The 21185-nt window shown below is 45.3% G+C and overlaps 1 protein-coding gene across 1 annotated transcript; it reads left to right on the top strand.

Moving 5' to 3' along the window:
* The first annotated feature begins 637 nt into the window (after positions 1-637).
* On the top strand, positions 638-16204 carry LOC141201535 (uncharacterized). Its single transcript, XM_073663536.1, has 7 exons — positions 638-816; positions 2292-2415; positions 6769-6866; positions 6944-7022; positions 7641-7738; positions 7861-7978; positions 14080-16204. The coding sequence occupies exons 1-7, from the start codon at positions 793-795 to the stop codon at positions 15954-15956; spliced, it is 2418 nt and encodes an 805-aa protein (XP_073519637.1). The 5' UTR covers positions 638-792; the 3' UTR covers positions 15957-16204.
* Positions 16205-21185: the final 4981 nt, after the last annotated feature.

Here is a 21185-nt window from a genome sequence, read left to right as displayed (position 1 = left end):
TCCCAATATGGAGTAGGTGTAATAATAATAATAATATTAGCAAATACCTTCAATTAGAAATGTAGTATAGTATTTTTGGTTCGCTAGCTCTCTTACCTCATGTGCAGAGCATCGCAGGACCTTAGGTATCCATGGTTATGTCCACTGATAAAATCACAGTTAGTTGGCTAGCTGCTAGTGGTCGTAACCATGGATACCTGAGGTCCTGCGATGCCTGCACATGGGGTAAGAGAGCTAGCGAACCAAAAATACTATACTACATTTCTAATTGAAGGTATTTGCTAATATTATTATTATTATTACACCTACTCCATATTGGGATGGGATCTTGGAGATGGGAGGACCCCTTTAACTGAAAAAAAACTAAAGAAATGAACTGGAATATAAATGAGTGTACATGCAGCATGCAAGAGCGTGTTCACACATGGCCCAAATAGGGTCACTGTGTAATTTTGATCAAAATTAAAGTCAAACTAATAAGAATTGAAAAAATTGGCCTAATCAGAAAGGTGAAAACAGTCTCGTGGGTAAAAGTGTTAATAGGAACCTGTAATTAGGTTTTGGGTTAGAAAGCCACAACTATTTCATTATGTCTCTGGGGTTTTGTGTTTTACCACTTTTCTCCATACACAGGATTACACAATAGTGAGGAAGACACCGGGGGAGGGTGTGACTCCCATCATCCATCTCCAGGAGTCAGGAGGGCGGAGCCCGGACCCCATCACAGAGCCTCCCCCGCACCCCCCGATACATGAGAGGAAGAAGAAGAAGATCCTAGAGCTCAGCAACAAGATGATTGAGCTGCTGAGCGGAGAGGTGACTGCTGGGACATTATACAGGACAGCACTGGAGGATTCTGGGTGATGACCGGAGAGGTGACTGCTGGGACATTATACAGGACAGCACTGGAGGATTCTGGGTGATGACCGGAGAGGTGACTGCTGGGACATTATACAGGACAGCACTGGAGGATTCTGGGTGATGACCGGAGAGGTGACTGCTGGGACATTATACAGGACAGCACTGGAGGATTCTGGGGGATGACCGGAGAGGTTACTGCTGGGACATTATACAGGACGGCACTGGAGGATTCTGGGTGATGACCGGAGAGGTGACTGCTGGGACATTATACAGGATGGCACTGGAGGATTCTGGAGGATGACCGGAGAGGTGACTGCTGGGACATTATACAGGACAGCACTGGAGGATTCTAGGTGATGACAGGAGAGGTGACTGCTGGGACATTATACAGGACAGCACTGGAGGATTCTGGGTGATTACCGGAGAGGTGACTGCTGGGACATTATACAGGACAGTACTGGGGGATGAGCGGAGAGGTGACTGCTGGGACATTATACAGGGCAGCACTGGAGGATTCTGGGTGATGACCGGAGAGATGACTGCTGGGACATTATACAGGACAGCACTGGAGGATTCTGGGGGATGACCGGAGAGGTGACTGCTGGGACATTATACAGGACAGCACTGGAGGATTCTGGGGGATGACCGGAGAGGTGACTGCTGGGACATTATACAGGACAGCACTGGAGGATTCTGGGGGATGACCGGAGAGGTGACTGCTGGGACATTATACAGGACGGCACTGGAGGATTCTGGGTGATGAGCGGAGAGGTGACTGCTGGGACATTATATAGGACGGCACTGGAGTATTCTGGGTGATGACCGGAGAGGTGACTGCTGGGACATTATACAGGACGGCACTGGAGGATTCTGGGTGATGAGCGGAAAGGTGACTGCTGGGACATTATACAGGACGGCACTGGAGGATTCTGGGTGATGAGCGGAGAGGTGACTGCTGGGACATTATACAGGACAGCACTGGAGGATTCTGGGTGATGACTGGAGAGGTGACTGCTGGGACATTATACAGGACAACACTGGAGGATTCTGGGTGATGATCGGAGAGGTGACTGCTGGGAAATTATACAGGACGGCACTGGAGGATTCTGGGTGATGAGCGGAGAGGTGACTGCTGGGACATTATACAGGACAGCACTGGAGGATTCTGGGTGATGACTGGAGAGGTGACTGCTGGGACATTATACAGGACAGCACTGGAGGATTCTGGGTGATGAGCGGGGAGGTGACTGCTGGGACATTATACAGGACAGCACTGGAGGATTCTGGGTGATGAGCGGAGAGGTGACTGCTGGGACATTATACAGGACAGCACTGGAGGATTCTGGGTGATGAGCGGAGAGGTGACTGCTGGGACATTATACAGGGCAGCACTGGAGGATTCTGGGTGATGGCGGTGTCGTTGTTGTCAGGTTCCTATAAGGTGTCAGGACGTCGCTGTCTATCTCTCCATGGAGGAGTGGGAGTATCTAGAAGGACACCAGGATCGGTACCAGGAGGTGATGATGGAGGAGCTCCGGCCTCTGACATCACCAGGTGAGAGGAGACTCTTGTTGGCTCCGGTGGATGTGATGACGTCTCTCGGCCTCGTCCTATAATAGATGATTTTTCTCCAGACTTGCTCTGGTTTTCTCTACATTTTCTCACAGCTTTCATTCCCTGATTCTTCTCTTCTGATCTGTGAGTCGCGGTTTCTCCGCTGTCGTCTTCATCAGTCTTGAGTCTTCGTCCTCGGCGGCTTCTTTCAGAATCTTTCACCTTCCTTAGAGCATCGGTCACATTTTGTCTGCAGATTTCCCAATGGAATTTTTCATAAAGTCCCACATTCAATATAACAGCGGATCGTCCTTTGCTTTCCTTATGAGGAGGTCAGAGTTCTCGTTAAGTTCTTTCAGAGCTCGTTGCTCTGATATCATTAGATTATGATATTTCTGTCCTTGAAATTTTGTGTTCCTTTTTAATGTAAGTAGTTCATCTTCAATCATTTCCTAGAAAACATCCAAGACCGGTGGACGAGACTTGACCGGATAGTAATGGAGATTTTTTTTACAACAAACGATTGAAAGTAACTGTCTGTTGTGTTGAATCGCTGGAGTTTTATGATCAAGAAGTGAACCCTGTTCATCAAAAGTTCCAGTTTTATTGGGAACATTATCATGAGAAACTTCTTGTAACGAGTTCTCCATGTTCTCATTCTGTTCATTGACCATGAAATGACAACGCAAAGTGAAAGTTCTCACAAATTTATTCACATCTAATAAAGTTCTATGAACGTCAAACTCAATTGTCGGGGAGAAGGTTAAGCCTTTGGATAGAACTGTAACTTCAGCCTCTGTTAATTACTGTCACTAAAGAGATGAAGCGTTTTCTTCAAAGGCCTAAAAATATATCTTTATTATTAACAAATAAAAAAAAACCATATAGAGGAACACCATATATATTCATATACAAATACAATATATACAAAAAGTGAGGTACAAGTTCAGGAAGAACAATGGTGGTATACCTGGATATAGCACTTGGTGTACTGCACTGCTACATCTAAGGCCCAGACCAAAGGTGAAATTATCCTATTAAGTAAATACGAAATATGGGTCCAATTATATGTTAGAGAGTATACTAATGCGTAAAGGTCCATAGCATACATCACATAAGTAATATATAATATCAGTTATTTATATCATTATAATGAAAAAGTTTCTGACTAGAGAAACACTATCACAAGTAAGCATTATACCTCATAGACATAAAGGATATAGTAATAAACATATAAAGTGATAGGTTCAGTCAGTATGCTGGGCAAAGGTGATACAAATAAGCATCAACAGACCAAGTGCAATAGGACACAATAGATAGACATAATGGTAATGTTACCAGCAGTGCAGGAAACCAGGGACCCAACCAGCAAAGGCTAAACAGACAGCTGCAGGCTGATATTAATAGCCTGGGAATTGGATATTGTCCCCCTCCCAGTGCAAGAACACCAGCACTCAGCTGCCCAAGAATTGGCGCATCCATAAGATGTACCATTTCTGGCGCCTAGCCTTGGCTCTTTCCACTTGCCCTGGTGCGGTGGCGAGTGGGGTAATACTATTGGGGTTGATGTTAGCTTTGTAATGTTTGCCGACATTGAGCCCAGGGGTTAGTAATGGAGAGGTGTCTGTAAGGCACCCCTATTACTAACCCCGTAAGTTTAGTTAAAAAAACACACACAAAGCAAAGTCCTTTAATTGAAATGAACACTTCGAGACCCTCTTTTACCCTTTATAAAGATCAAATTAAAATACAAAATAATCCTCACCTGTCCGCAGATAATCCTTATGTGATGCTGTCCCAGCAAAAATCCCCAGCCGTGCTACATCTGGATTGTTTGATGTGACCGCTCAGCAAGCCAGTAGCGTGAGAATGCTCCTGCAGTGTCTAGCGCTGCTCTGACTAAGGTCACCGGAGTTCATAGCCGATGAGCTCTGCTCACCTTACTGACGTCACTGCTCGCTGCACTGACTAGTGTGTCCTGGCTGGCGTGCTGAGCCATCGCTCAACACACCATACAGATGTAGCAGAGCTGGACTTCGTCACGGGACATCATCAGTATGGATTATCTGCCGACAGTTGAGGATGACTTTGATTTTTTAAAATTTTTCTTTGGATATTATTAAATGGGTAAAAGGGTCGGGAAGTGTTTTGTTCAAATAAAGGACTTTGCTCTGTGTGTGTGTTTTTTACTTAAAATGATGGGGGTTAGTAATGTGGGTGTCTTGTAGACGCCTCTCCATTACTAACCTTGGGCTTGAGATCAGCTGACATTACAAAGCTGACATCAACCCCAATATTATTACCCCATTTGCCACTGCACCAGGGAAAGTGGGAAGAGCCGAGGCTAATGGATGCGCCATTTTTTGGGCGGCTGCAGGCTGATGTTATTAGTTTGGGAGGGGGTACAATATGCATGGCCCCTTCCTAGGCTATTAATACCAGCCTGCAGCTGTCTGCCTAGCCTTTTCTGGTTATTAAAAATAGAAGGGGCCCCCACATCATTTTTTGGGAGGGGGTCACCCCTTGTTAATAACCAGTAAAGGCTACGCAGATGTTAATATTAATCCCCTGGGAAGATCTTTGTTAATTAATGTTTATTACCCGCTTCCCAGACTATAAGCATCAGCTGTCCGCTTTCCCCCTTTGCTTTTTTTACTTTAAATTCTTTAATTATTAGCTAAATCCATGTACAGCAGCTCCACACGCCCTGCACTGACGATATATCTCACTGACTCATTTCTATCTTTCTACATCTATAAAAAAAATGTTTTATTAGTTAGAAAATTAGCCTGAAATGTCAGAGAATGACCGTCTGTAAAAGCTGATGTTATAAACGCGTTTGATACGGATGTCATACAGATGCGAGACAGGTGAGAGAAGTCGCATCGTACTCGCAAGACAATCATCCTACTGTTCAGGAAGATCCGACCAATTTTATTTCACCCGATGAGTGCGATCCCTTAAATGCGACATGTTAGTAACGGCTGATTGACGTCAAACTGGCCATAGATATAAGTATTGGGGAGCAGGACTGCAGACTTAAAATGCAAAAGGGGGAGAAAGGAGGAAACTTAAAATTGGTTTTGTAAATTTTGTTTGAAAAATAAGAAATTGCTGATTAAACTTTTAGCAAAAAAAATAAATCTGATGTGAAGTAGACATGTGGTAAATGTTAGTTATACCATACAAAATAGTTAATACATATCTGGTTTAAAGGCATAAAAATTAAAAGTCCAACATTTTTTTTGTAAAATTTTCGATATTTTCATAAATAAACGCAAAAAAAAAGCCAAATCCTAAATTTACCACTAACATGAAGCACAATGTGTCACGAAAAAACAGTTTCAGAATCAGCGGGATCCGTTGAAGCTCCAGAGTTATTACCTCCATAAAGTGACACTGGTCAGAATTGTAAAAAATTGGCCCGGTCAGGAAGGTGAAAACAGACACGAGAGTGATGGGGTTAAAGGGATGTTTGTCAGAAGAATATGTATTATGGAGCTTTTCTGTGGCATCGGACCAGACAATCTCTCCTTGGCTCCCCGTGTGCATCAGTAAGCGCCCATGACCCCGGTGCCTGCTCTCTAGTTGTCCTTTCTACACATTGATAGGTACTAACCGCTGCGTACCGGGTGCTCCCCACAACACCGTCCTTCCGGGCGCTGTGACTTCATCCGTCAGCCGTACATGTGCCCTTTTTTCCTCCTTCAGAGACAAACGCAGAACTTTCCGCGCACTTGCTGCCTATTTTAGTGTTTTTATGGAGGCGGATGTGGAGATTTATCTCTATTTAAAGAAGAATAAGAAAGCGGTAACTCATCTTTTAATAGAACGGAAGGTTCTCTCCTCTTAGAGTGATCCCAGAGGATCCTGTCCAGGAGGGAGTCCGTGTCCTCATGGTGACATCATGAGATCTCAAAATACAATCACTGGTAAATGGTCACTGTCCTTCCCCCAATCTCCATACAGTGAATTAGGAGAGAAGAAACCGATGGATGGAAATGTGGAGCTTGCTCCAGCTCCTCTGTGGTTCCATCCCTGGAGACGAAACTTGGAGAAGTTGTGTTTCTTAGTACGGCTCCTCCATCTGACTGACGAGGGTCTTCTCTGTCCCTCTCCTCAGGGTCCTCATCCTCTGAGTGCAGAGCAGAGAGCATTAGGCTTTGGCCTCGCTGATTATCACTTCATACTTGAGGCCCACAATGTGCTGGGACCTCTGTACCGGTGGTGAGGACCACAACAATGTAATTTATTCCCTGATACATAAACATAGAATTACCGGTTCTGAGAGACGGATCTCATATATAGACAGATACACAGCAGGTCATGTATTCAGTCTCTGTGTCTCCACAGATGGATCCAGGAGGAGAAATCCACCAGAGAGATGTCCCCGTCCTCTGCATCCCCAGGACTGTCCGGAGGAGAATCACAACATCCTAGAGGATCATCAGGTAGATGACACTGAACCCCCACAACATCTGACCATGAAGTGATGGGACCTGAGCTCATCTTACATTTTTATTTTTAGGGTGACGATCTGGTTGATATTAAGGTTGAGGTTATACATGGACCACAAGAGGCGACCGCAATATGGGCCGATCAGCAGGGTGAGGAGGGAGACTGTCATGTCTGTTCTGTGGTCACCTACTACTACTCCCATAATTTCATCATAACATGTGTGGTAGATCGCTCACACGGACACAGGTACACTGTTTCTTTAAAAACTTCTCGTTGGTTTATTAAAATGCAGCATAAACCAACACTGAGTCCATAAAAGAAATCACGGCCCTTTGGCCAAAACAGGAAAACAAAGCAAAATGGTAACACAAAAGCACAGTCTTTGTGATAGCAGGGATCCACCTTCTGAGAGTTCAGCAACTCCAAATGGTTCAGGAAAAACAAACACAAGATCCTCTCTGGAGCTAGCTTCTCCAGACACTGAACACTGAATGCCTCAGTAGGACTTGTATTTAAACCAAAGACCACACTCTGAGATGGAGATATGGTGAATGACCTCCCACCCTTCACAATGATCATTCACAAAAAACACTCCCTTTTAACATGGAAGTTTAACCTCTTTAAGCAAATAACATGTTGGAGCAAATTTCATGGTTTCAATTCACAGAAGATAATAGCCTCCGTGAAATATATCTTCCCTCTATCACTTTACTAGTAACTTTGTCACACATGACACAATCTATTCCGTTACTGTGTGTTTCCTACAGATGGATTCAGGAGGAGAAATCCACCAGAGAGATGTCTCCGTCCTCTGTATCCCCAGGACTGTCCAGAGGAGAATCACAACATCCCGGAGGATCATCAGGTAGACGGAGCTGAGCCCTGTACCGGATCTGTATATGGGGGGACATTTCTGATCCAGGTCATAGATGTCACAGATTTAGGTGGTTTCTTGTATTGTGCTGATTGTTACATCTGATATATCAGGAGGAAGATCCAACTAAGAATAAAGTGAAGGATGAGACAGAAGAAGAAGCGATAACGAGGAGGGATCAGCCGTGTGTGAGTGACGGGAAGGAGGAGATTCCGGTACATGTTTTCACAGGTATGTAATAATGACCGGCGTGTGATGATGATGATGACCGGCGTGTGATGATGATGATGACTGGTGTGTGATGATGATGATGACCGGCATGTGATATCGTGTGGAGTCTCCAGTGCAGTGAAGCTTTATCCGCTGTCCTCATCACAGCAGAAGCGTCCGGTGATGGCGCGGCTGCTCCTGTAGAGTCCGGCTGTGCACCGATGAATAACGGGGCCGCCTTCACACCTCTTCTTAATGATTTTGGAAGCACATAGTTAGTTTTCCTTCACCTTCTATAATATTCTTTCCATCCTTTACGTCCATATTTTTCTTCCACAAGTCCGTGCTGCCATATAAATGACTGAGCTTGTGTTCCAGGTTATGAATCTCCCCTTCCTATGGATCTCGGTGATGTAGCAGCCTCTGCCTGGTGCTGACGAGTGACGGCACATGTCACATGTAGTGTCGTCCTACCTGTCGCCTCTGTTTGCCTCCCACTGCCTCCTACACTGAGGCCGGCGTTCTGGTCCCTCCTCATCCAGGCCGGCCGCCCAGTGGCATGAAGACCCCTATGGTAAGTCAGTAAGTGCCATGCTATGGAGGTGTGGGTCAGACATATGGCTGTCGTCCCTCTGCCACTATGGAGGCCATCTTGGATGTAGGAGGACCAGAACACCGGTCTCAGTCGGAGACAAGCGGAGGACACCAGGTAGGTGACAGTACATGACAGATGTTTAGTCCTCTGTGCCGGGTGGAGAATTGCTTCATCACAAAAGGGATTAGGAGCTCGTATCTACAAACAGCTGCGATGGCCGCATCTAGAGTTGTCGTTATCTTACATCATGTTGGTTTTTGAGACCTGGTTCAATCAACATATAAACATGGAGACTAAATACTACCCAGAGGGGGCGCCCTTCACCATGCACGGATTATATCCCCTGTCAGCGTCTCATTTATGGTGAATCTTGTAATATGGAGAGATTCACTATATGGAGAATAGTATTGGGCCACACGCATTAATCACTGCAGTCTGGCTTGTCCTTCAGGCCCTGTTGTCCCCCCGGTGTATAATATCCAGCCCTGTCCCACCCCCCAGTGTATAACATGTGGCTCCTCGGTGTGTATTGGTTACAATGACAACTGCTGGGTATATAGATCCTGGGGGGCATACTCAGAGGGTGATATGTGCAGGAGAGGCCAGATGTTATACAGGGGTTATATTCACAATAACCAGGGTGTACTTTATTATAAGAGCACATTGTGATTTTGGGAACGTCCCTTTAGAAGAATCTTCACTCTCGGTCTCTCCAGACAAACAAGATGTCGTCTAGGAATCGTCCCCCCATCTGAGCCTCTAACGTGAATAAATAATTCTCTTTCCAACAGTAAAATACATAAATTACCAAAAGAAGGTGAGAAGACGTCCTCATCCAGGTTCCGAAAGTTTTAAGTTTTTTTTTTTTTACCAATAAATTGGATGAAATTCTTTTTCCGACAAGAATTGTTACCAAAGAAAGAAACTGCTGCTCAGATTCCCGGCCGTTCCTCCGACATTTATGAATGACATGATAACCGGGTGTCACCGTTCTCCATACATGTGTCCCCACACTTCTCACACTCAGCGCTGATTGGACAATGTAGGGGAACAATGGTAACGCCCAGTTGTCAGTATTTCCTTACATTTATAGGGTGAATAGCAGGAGAACTGCGCAGCTTAGTGACCAATAACATTATGACTCCGGAAATGAGAGGACGAGAAAGTAAAAAAAAAATAAATTAAAAATCAATAAAGAAAAAATGTGTCTGTAAGGCCGATAATGGGGGAAATGATTTACAGATAAAATGACCAAACAACTTACAATCGTAGAATGTTCTGGTTGGAGGGGACCACCTCCAGGGTCCCCGTATCCAGCCCCCTGCTCAATGCAGGACTCACCATCTCAGACAGATGTCTGTCCGGCCTCTGTTGGATTGTTTTCTCCATTCTTGATGGTTTATTTCTCATTACTGACCTCGCTGTATGAGGAGCTTTTTTGTGGGGGATGAGTTGTATTTCTCATCTTGTTACTTTATCATCTTTGTTCTGCTGTTATTTTTTAGAATTTTTCTCTCATGAGCTGCACAAGTTGAGTGATAAAACGACCGTCCACCCTGAGACTGAGAAGTGACTATACGGTTATCATATATAGACTCCCTTCCTTGTGTCCTCCATTTGCCTCCTGTAACGGTGAACCGATGGAGGAAACCTGGCAGGTCCTAATAATAAGGCGCTTACACACAGTCTCCATACAGCCGGTCCCAGAGGTTTCCCGGCTTCCATCTTTTCACCACTGTACAGTGATCTGGACTTACAGCACAGACACCGGGGCTGCTCCACATAGTAGTGCTGGCTGGTAGAGCGAGCTGGCAGAAGAAGGCCGACATGTAAGATCTGACCCAAAGATGGCAGGTACTAGACAATCAAGAAGCGGGACGAGGTCAGAATCAGGAAGCCGAGTAACAATGGTCCTGTAGATGGAGGCCTAAGTCATCCCGGGGTATTATGGAAGCCAGACAAGGTTACCAAAGACAAACAGGAGCAATGAACCCAGGTGCAGAATACATCTGTAACTGGTGACGCCCCGCAGACTGCTGGGAGATTAATAGGATGTGGCGCTGCCCCATAGGTCACAGCACAGGAAAGGCAGGGGAGGGTGGGGTAGACGTATTACTGCCCTCCCCATACCACTGCACTGGCCATCCTGGAAGCCGGGGGAAGGGACCACCGATCTGAGGGGGCAGCGGAGGGCAGAGGACCCCATAGGGGACTGTACAGGGAAATGTGTAGTGTTCAGTCCCGGGGTGGAGGGTCGCTGTAACTGCGGTAATACAACTAATCCAAGCCAATAACAATATATTTATTTCATTTTCTTTTAGGACTTTTCTACAATAAATACTTTGTTTCTTTTCAGACATTTTTGTGTTACCAAATCCTGGCGGCCATAAACCATAAGCGATGTATTGTTACATGGTGACAGTATTCCTCATTGTCCCCATATAATATACACAACGTCCTGATCAGTCTTTATTACACAAGAATAAGAGGAATAAACTTCATGAATTGTAAGAATAGACGACATGGAAATAGGAGACTTTCTCCCCGGAGTCTCCACAGAAATCTGCGTATTTCTTCTTCCGTCTCAGGATTCTCAGTTCCGGGGAAAAATCTCTATTCAGTTAGGAAACATTGTTCCATCACTGAGATCGGAGGTGACGGCCGCTCCTGATAAGATTCTGTGTAGGGGGAGGGGAGAGGAGGGCGGGGCTAGAGGCCGAGCTCCTCCCATCTTCATGGACTCTGACCAGTAGTGACCGTCCTCTCCTATCTCAGTAATGGGACGCGTACACCCGGCGTCAGAGGCTCAATGCAGTGAGGAGGAGAAGCCGCGCGCATGCGGTAGGTTTGTCATGTTCTCAAGCCCCCAAAGCCGTGATGACATGCTAAGTGGGGCGACTACTCTGGGGTCACGAACGCCTCATCGACAAGTCAAAGGCCTCATTTACATATCATAAACTTTGACTCTGGGGTCACGAACGCCTCATCGACAAGTCAAAGGCCTCATTTACATATCATAAACTTTAGAAATACAATACTTTTTCTATAGATCTGTTTGTGTGTTTAATGTAATAGAGATGTTAGGCGGAGAGTTTATATCTGCATACACAGCTGCTGCGGGTTCTGGGGGCACAGGGAACGGACAGTTTCCCTTTAAACATCATTTTTAAGGACATATATTTAGTGTTTTGGGCAGGGGCGGATGTATCACATGTGCAGTAGGTTCAGCTGCATAAAGACCAAGTAATGTAGGGAGGCTCCAGGGGATAAGGAGGATCCGTGGTGTAGGGAGGCTCCAGGGGATAAGGAGGCTCTGTGGTGTAGGGAGGCTCCAGGAGATAAGGAGGCTCTGTGGTGTAGGGAGGCTCCAGGGGATAAGGAGGATCCATGGTGTAGGGAGGCTCCAGGGGATAAGGAGGATCCATGGTGTAGGGAGGCTCCAGGGAATAAGGAGGATCCGTGGTGTAGGGAGGCTCCAGGGGATAAGCAGGCTCTGTGGTGTAGGGAGGCTCCAGGGGATAAGGATAATCCATGGTGTAGGGAGGCTCCAGGGGATATGGAGGATCCGTGGTGTAGGGAGGCTCCAGGGGATAAGGAGGATCCATGGTGTAGGGAGGCTCCAGGGAGTAAGGAGGATCCGTGGTGTAGGGAGGCTCCAGGGGATAAGCAGGCTCTGTGGTGTAGGGAGGCTCCAGGGGATAAGCAGGCTCTGTGGTGTAGGGAGGTTCCAGGGGATAAGGAGCCTCTGTGGTGTAGGGAGGCTCCAGGGGATAAGCAGGCTCAGTGGTGTAGGGAGGCTCCAGGGGATAAGCAGGCTCTGTGGTGTAGGGAGGTTCCAGGGGATAAGGAGGCTCTGTGGTGTAGGGAGGCTCCAGGGGATAAGCAGGCTCAGTGGTGTAGGGAGGCTCCAGGGGATAAGCAGGCTCTGTGGTGTAGGGAGGCTCCAGGGGATATGCAGGCTCTGTGGTGTAGGGAGGCTCCAGGGGATAAGGATGATCCATGGTGTAGGGAGGCTCCAGGGGATAAGGAAGATCCATGGTGTAGGGAGGCTCCAGGGGATAAGCAGGCTCTGTGGTATAGGGAGGCTCCAGGGGATAAGGAGGCTCTGTGGTGTAAGGAGGCTCCAGGGGATGATGAGGATCCGTGGTGTAGGGAGGCTCCAGGGAATAAGGAGGCTCCGTGGAGTAGGGAGGCTCCAGGGGATAAGGAGGATCCATGGTGTAGGGAGGCTCCAGGGGGTAAGGAGGATCCGTGGTGTAGGGAGGCTCCAGGGGATAAGGAGGCTCCGTGGTGTAGGGAGGCTCCAGGGGATAAGGAGGATCCGTGGTGTAGGGAGGCTCCAGGGGGTAAGGAGGATCCGTGGTGTAGGGAGGCTCCAGGGGGTAAGGAGGATCCGTGGTGTAGGGAGGCTCCAGGGGATAAGGAGGATCCGTGGTGTAGGGAGGCTCCAGGGGATAAGAAGGATCCGTGGTGTTGGGAGGCTCCAGGGGGTAAGGAGGATCCATGGTGTAGGGAGGCTCCAGGAGATAAGAAGGATCCGTGGTGTAGGGTGGTTAATGGAATATGGAGGCTCCAGAGGGGACATGGAGGCCCATTTGCACTACAGGTTGCTCACATGCTGGAATCGTTCCACTTTCTACCACTGTAGATTTTTCTTCTCAGACATTGGGAGAAGGACTCCCCTGGGTCCGGTAATTAGGATTTAACCCTGTAATATGATTTCGGTGCTATTTCATTCTTCTAAGGGTTCGTATCATGTCCTTAGTAGGGTTGAGCAAGTATGTTCTGTCCGAGAGTGCTCGGGCCGAGCTCCGAGTATTTACAGCTGCTCGGTGATAATGTTAAATCGCTCCCGTGTGCATGATTTGCAACTGTTTGACAGTTTTATTACATGTGAGGAATGTGTAAGAACTAGACATTCCTCACATGTAATAAAGCTGTCAAACAGTCGCAAATCATGCACATGGGAGGGATTCAACCTTATCACTGAGCAGCTATAAATACTCGGTGCTCGGCCCGAGCATACTCAGCGAGAGGGTTAATAGAACATACTTGCTCAACACTAGTCCTTAGGCATACTGTGGACATGATTACGGTGGCCACCTTTATGAGGTCCACCTTTCTGATTAGTCAATCTCATTTGCATACGGTAATGTAAGATTAAAACTCAATTTTTAATTGCGTGGACACTTTTCTACACTGAGGGCATGATGGGAAGCTTGAGAGAGTGAAATGGCACTGGTGGTACATTAAGGGGGTAAATCCTGATGACAGGTTCCCTTTAAGAACTGTCTATTTGCTGTCTAATCTCTGGTACCCCTGACTTGTGCCAATGTCACCAGATTATAAGTGTCATTCACTTTACCCGTCATTGTGTTAATGTTATGGCATGTAGTTGTCTTCCTTATTACCGGTACTTTCACTGACGAGGGTCTTTATTGTGAGATCCAGAAAATTCTTTTAGAATAGAAATCCCTTTTGTGTTGTAGATTAGATGTGATTTTTTTTCTATCTTTCATCCCTACAGGAAATCCTTGTGGGAATAACGGTTCATCACTAAATTGTAAAAAAGAAGATATCTGGAAGCACTCTAATGGAGGAAACCTCATCACCCTTCCTGCACCTCCTGGACTTCACAGCACTTCACCTTATTATAATCCTCCTGATCATGAGGAATCATCTCCTGAGCAATCTCACATTGTTACCACAATTCCAGGTGACACAGTGGATACAAGATTTCAGTGTGACAAGCAATTTACTAAATGCTCAGCTCAGACACAAAGAAAACACAAAGGAGAAAAGCCATACTCCTGTTCAGAATGTGGGAAATGCTTTACAAATCAAACAAAATTTGTTATACATCAGAGAAGTCACACAGGAGAGAAGCCATATTCATGTTCAGAATGTGGGAAATGCTTTACAGATAAAGGGAATCTTATTAAACATCAGAGAATTCACACAGGAGAGAAGCCATATTCATGTTCAGAATGTGGGAAATGCTTTACCGATAAAGGGAATCTTATTAAACATCAGAGAATTCACACAGGAGAGAAGCCGTATTCATGTTCAGAATGTGGGAAATGCTTTACATATAAATCAAAATTTATTATACATCAGAGAATTCACACAGGAGAAAAACCATTTTCATGTTCAGTATGTGGGAAATGCTTTACAGATAAAGGGACTCTTATTAGACATCAGAAAACTCACACAGGAGAGAAGCCATATTCCTGTTCAGAATGTGGGAAATGCTTTACATATAAATCAAAACGTGTTATACATGAGAGAATTCACACAGGAGAAAAGCCATTTTCATGTTCGAAATGTGGGAAGGTCTTCATAGGTAAATTAAGTCTTGTGATGCACAAGAGAAGTCACACTTTGGAGAAGCTGTATTCATGTTCAGAATGTGGGAAATGCTTTACATATAAATCAAGATTTATTATACATCAGAGAATTCACACAGGAGAAAAACCATTTTCGTGTTCAGTATGTGGGAAATGCTTTACAGATAAAAGGACTCTTATTAGACATCAGAAAACTCACACAGGAGAGAAGCCATATTCCTGTTCAGAGTGTGGGAAATGCTTTACATATAAATCAAAATGTGTTATACATGAGAGAATTCACATAGGAGAAAAGCCATTTTCATGTTCGGAATGTGGGAAGGCCTTCACAAGTAAATTAAGTCTTGTGATGCACGAGAGAATTCACACTGGGGAGAAGCTGTATTCATGTTCAGAATGTGGGAAATGCTTTCCAACTAAATCAAGATTTATTATACATCAGAGAATTCACACAGGAGAAAAACCATTTTCATGTTCAGTATGTGGGAAATGCTTTATTGATAAAAAGACTCTTATTAGACATCAGAAAACTCACACAGGAGAGAAGCCGTATTCATGTTCAGAATGTGGGAAATGCTTTCCAGCTAAATCAAGATTTATTATACATCAGAGAATTCACACAGGAGAGAAGCCATTTTCATGTTCAGTATGTGGGAAATGCTTTATTGATAAAAAGACTCTTATTAGACATCAGAAAACTCACACAGGAGAGAAGCCATATTCCTGTTCAGAATGTGGGAAATGCTTTACAGAGAAATCAAAATGTGTTAGACATGAGAGAATTCACACAGGAGAAAAGCCATTTTCATGTTTGGAATGTGGGAAATGCTTTATAGATAAAGGGACTCTTATTAAACATCAGAAAATTCACACAGGAGAAAAGCCATTTTCATGTTTGGAATGTGGGAAGGCCTTCACAGGTAAATTAAGTCTTGTGATGCACGAGAGAAGTCACACTGGGGAGAAGCCGTATTCATGTTCACTATGTGGGAAATCTTTTGTAAAGAAATCGTATCTTGTTAGACATGAGAGAAGTCATACAGGAAAGAAACTGTAATCATGTACACTGTGTGTTTTAAAATTTTTAATAAAATTGCTCAGAATAATGAGTACACCCCTTTGATAAGTAAGATTGTCATTAATCTCACTGAATACCAGAACAATTTCTAAAATTTTCCTTTCCCCCATGACCAGCGCCACACGAGAGAGGGAATTCACCCAATAAGGACAGGAAGCGTACTGAATAAGAGGGCTGCACCTCTACCCCGCATCATTTTGGTTTCCTGTCCATGAGGGAACCTGAAGCTGAAGAATCAGGAGAGGAAAGTTAAAGGAGAAACTTACCCAGGCCTTGCCTGGAAGAAAGGCTCCTTGGCTATAGTGCCGGTGTCGGGTCCTGGAAGCGCCACCGCTGGTCACTTGAGGGCTCATGTAGATGCGAGCACCGAAGTCCTTTTTGAAGCCTGCTGGCTCCAACAATGTCCCAGGCTTGCGCATGTGCAGGACGCCCTGGGATTGGTGCGCCCTGATGAAGAGCATGCCGGAGACTTCTGACCTGAAGTGTTGGATTTCACTTCCAGGGGGTCTGGAGAAGGCATGCACAAGGGGGTGGGGGAGTTGCTGTGGCTGGTCCCTCTTTTAAAATCACGCCTGACTGCCAAAAGAGTGGGTTTGCTCTGGCTCTCCTTCCCCACGTGATATGGAGGAACGGCAGTGCCAGGATCAGAGTTCACACAGCAATGGCAGTCTCATGAGTTGCAGAAGTGACAGTACCACCAACCATGAATAATGGTGTGATTTGATCCAGCCTCTGAATCTGGTACCCTTATTAAACTCCAGAATGCTGACTGATCTTTGTGAAATTTCACCATGGTAATTAAGTCCCTTTTTCTTGTCTCTAATTACTAGGAACGGCTTAAGAAATGTGGCACAAAAGAATAAGGAGTGAACCCTTTGTAGGGATAAGTTACCTGACTTGTGGCAGAAAAGACTCTGTGCAGATTGTATACAGAAAACCAGATGTGAAGAATCCACTAACTTCATGGATTTGAGATCCGTGATCAGGGCACAAGTTAAGAATTCCCTTGAGACCCTTATTCATAAAAAAAGGAATAGAAAGGGAAGGAAGGGGTCCAAAAAACTATCACCTGATTTAGATGAATCTATAAAGTCGGAAGGTGAATGTGGATCGGATTCTTGTTCCTTTTCATTCTTTAATGGCGATACAGGGGGTAGGCCATGCTTTCCTATAAAAGTCGCAGATAGGTTGATTAAGGCTGTGAGAGCTACCATGGGCATCTCGGATCCTAAGACCCCCAAATCCATACAAGAGTTCATGTTTTCTGGATTAGAGCAAAAAAAAGAGGCGCATATTTATAATTAATGAAAAGATTCAGGCTCTCATTAAGAGAAAAAAATGAGGAGAAATGGTTCACTACCATCATCTTCTAAGAGAAGATGCCAAAACAAGACTCATGGAATAAGATCCCAAAGATAGACGTAGCAGTGGCCAATTCATCCAGAAAATCTACCTTGCCTTTTGAGTATGTGAGTATTCTGAAAGACCATCTGGATAGAAAGGCAGATGGTTACTTAAGACACACCTGGGAGTCCTCGGTGGGTGCCCTGAAGCCAGCGGTCTCTACGACCTGTACAGCCAGATCTATGATTATCTGGTTGCAACAACTAGAAGGTCAACCGAAGGATAATGTCCCAAAGGAAAAGATCCTGGCTGATGCAGGGAGCAGCAGCTTTTATTGCAGATGCCTCAAAAGACTCAGTGAGGCTGGCAGCCAGGCTAGCGGGCCTCTTTATTGCCACTCGTAGGGCGCTATGTGTAAAAAGTTGGCCTGGGGATGTCCAGTCAAAGACCAAACTGTGTTCAATCCCATGTGATGGGGCTTTCTTTTTGGTCAAGTTTTGGATGACATCTTGGACAAAGCTGGAGATAAAAAGAAAGGATTCCCCAGTTTGCCTATCCCAGAATACAGGAGTACCTTTTGAAATAGAAGATACAGCTGGAAAAGACCTCCTAGGGATCAGGGAAATAGGAAGTCAGAAGACTAAAAAAAAGGTTTCATGTTTGGGGGGCCGCCTTCAGGGGGAAGGAAGTCTTCCCAGTGATGTCATTCCCCCGGAAGGAGGAATGCTTTCCCTTTTCCTCCATGCGTACGAATAAAATTCATCCCATGTCTGGATTCTAGGGATAGTGGAAGCAGACCTAAAATTGGAATTCCAGACTATCCTTCCACCCCTGCGAACCTTCATGGTGACACCTCTCCGAAGGTCTTCAAAGCAATAGTTAGTCCTGGAGGCAGCGTTTTTGGTCCTCTTGGAGGTACCCATAGAAGAATAAGGAAAGGGATTATATTCCCCCCTTTTCTTGATAAAGAATCTGGATGGCACTTTCAGAACTATAGTAAATTTGAGAGGTCTTGTAAAGTGTAGAATTCAGTGTATATGGAGTCTTGGAATGAGTGCAAGGAAGTACAAGAAACACAGGTCTTGATAAAGTAATATTCTTGTATTACGTCATGCAAGCAGATGCACAGTAATATACAAGTCTCTGAGCAAAAGGGAACACCTCCTGGTGTAACTGGATTAACCCCGGATTCCCCGGAGTTGCAAAAGGCACAACAACAAAAGACAGTCTTTAAGCAATAAGCAAAGTCTCTCTTACGGGTGCTGAGAAGTCCTTTGAGTAAAGCAGTAGTCCAGTGATCCAGCAGGTAAGAAGACTCAGATCCATAAATGGGAACTTCAGACAGGCAGGTAAACTATGAGGATTCCTCAGAGAGTGAAGCTGACTTGAAGAGCTTAGTCCAGAGGCTTCAGGAAGCAATGTTACAGACTGGCTGCAGACAGGATTCAGAAGCACTGAACTAACAGCTGAGGCTGCTTAAGTGCAAATGGCAGAAAAACAGGGTGGAGACATAGAGGCTGAAGACTCCATTACAACTGAGGGCAAAATGGATGCACAAAACAGAAAGCAAGATGGCTGCAGGGAAAAAACAAGATCTAAGCACAACATGAAAAAACCATGATAGAAAGTCTCAGAACCTCACATTACTCCCCCCTTGAGGACGGCCTCCGGACGGCTCCGAACCAGGTTTGTCTGGGTACCTCTGATGGAACTGGCGGAGTAAACGGGGGGCATTGATGTTGTCAACTGGTTCCCAAGAGTTATCTTCCACTGAGTAGCCCTGCCATTTGATCAAGTATTGGAGACGATTTCTGTGCAGCCTAGAGTCCAGAATCTTTTCCACCACAAATTCTTCCTGTCCATCAATCAACACTGGATCAGGAGGGGAAGGAGACCGTCCAAGAAACATATTAGGAACTGCTGCCTTAAGTAAAGACACGTGAAACACTGGGTGAATTCTCATAGATTTAGGAAGTTGAAGACGATAAGCCACTGCACTTATAATCTTGTTAATCTTATAAGGACCCACGTACTTTTGTCCAAGTTTAGATGATGGAATTCTTAAGTTCAAATTCTTGGTTGACAACCAGACTAAATCTCCTACCTTGAAGTCTGGTGCTGGCTTTCGAAATTTATCGGCTGCTTTTTTATACCTTTCCCGAGCTGATTCCAGATTCTCCTTTAACACCTCCAGATTTTGTTGCAGGGAATAAATTCTGTCGGCCACAGCTGGTAGAGGCGTATCTATGGGAAACCGAGGAAGAATGTTAGGATGATAGCCTAAATTGGCAAAAAATGGAGATTGCTTTGTGGAAGCGCTCTGTGAGTTATTATATGAAAACTCAGCCAATGGGAGAAGATCCACCCAATCATCCTGCAGATGGCAAATAAAGCAGCGGAGATATTGCTCCAGGGTCTGATTGGTGCGTTCAGTTTGTCCATTTGTCTGGGGGTGAAATGCAGAAGAGAGATTAACTTTAATGTCTAAAGCAGCGCAGAAACTCTGCCAAAATTTTGAAGTGAATTGCACCCCCCGATCAGAAATGACTTCATCTGGTACTCCATGTAGGCGAAACACATTTTGAACGATTAAGTCTGATGTCTGTTTGGCAGAAGGTAAACCGGTACAAGCAATAAAGTGAGCTGCCTTTGTCAAACGATCCACCACCACCAAAATGGAGTTTTTCCCCTGAGAGTTTGGCAACTCCACAATGAAATCCATAGAAATTGAGCCCCAAGGGCGGGATGGGATGGGCAAGGGCTGCAAAAGACCTGTAGGTGAGGAACGTGGTGTCTTGAATCTGGCGCAGACTTCACAAGAAGCAACATAATTTAGGACATCCTTCCTGTAGGTGGGCCACCAAAAGAAACGGGATAGAAACTCCTGAGTCTTTAGACTTCCTCTGTGACCCGCCATCTTAGAGTCATGAACTAAATGCAGTACTCTCAATCTGACAGTCTCAGGTATATACAAGCGTTGTCCCTGCATCCACACACCATTCTTATAAGTCAGACTTACCTCGTTAGAAGGTTGTTCTAACAAGGAATCCAGTTGATAAGCTTCCTTAATGTCGTTTAATAAATCTTGATTATGGATCACCCCCAGGACCTTGGAATCAGGAAGAATGGTCTTAGGTGTCATGATTGGAGTGGTCTCAATTGAGTGTATCCTAGATAATGCATCGGCCTTTCCATTGCGGGAACCAGGCCTATAGGAAATTACGAAATTAAATTGATTTAGAAAAAGACTCCAGCGGGCCTGACGAGGGGTCAGGCACTTGGCCGACCTAATGAATTCCAGATTGCGGTGGTCCGTCAGTACAACTATCTGCTGAGATGCTCCTTGAAGATGATGTCTCCATTCCTTGAAGGCGGCAATAATGGCCAGCAGTTCTCTGTTCCCTACGTCATAGTTCTTTTCTGCTGACGACAATCGCTGAGAAAAGAAAGCACAAGGATGTAAAATACTGTTCTCACCTATCCTTTGGGAGAGTAAAGCTCCAATGGCACAGTCCGAAGCATCCACCTCTATTATGAAAGCGAGTTCAGGATCTGGATGCACCAAGATGGGTGCCGTCGTGAATCTGGTCTTAAGACGGGAGAACGCTTCTTGGGCTTGAGAGGTCCAGGCAAAGGTAGACTTCTTACGGGTCAGCTGTGTGATGGGTGACACTATTTCAGAAAAGTTCCTGATAAAACGCCTGTAAAAATTTGCAAACCCGATGAAGCGCTGAACCTCTTTCACATTCCTGGACACTGGCCAGTCCTGAATAGCCTGAGTCTTCCTCACGTCCATGGTTATTCCCTGTGAAGGAATTACGTACCCCAAAAACTGGATCTTAGTTACATGAAACTCGCATTTCT

This window comes from Phyllobates terribilis, unplaced genomic scaffold (genome assembly GCF_046119375.1).
Source record: "Phyllobates terribilis strain yellow unplaced genomic scaffold, ASM4611937v1 Scaffold_117__1_contigs__length_5270597, whole genome shotgun sequence".
Lineage (NCBI taxonomy): Eukaryota > Metazoa > Chordata > Amphibia > Anura > Dendrobatidae > Phyllobates > Phyllobates terribilis.
The sequence above is the reverse complement of the archived record's forward strand: the minus strand, read 5'-3'. Positions and strand labels throughout refer to the sequence as shown.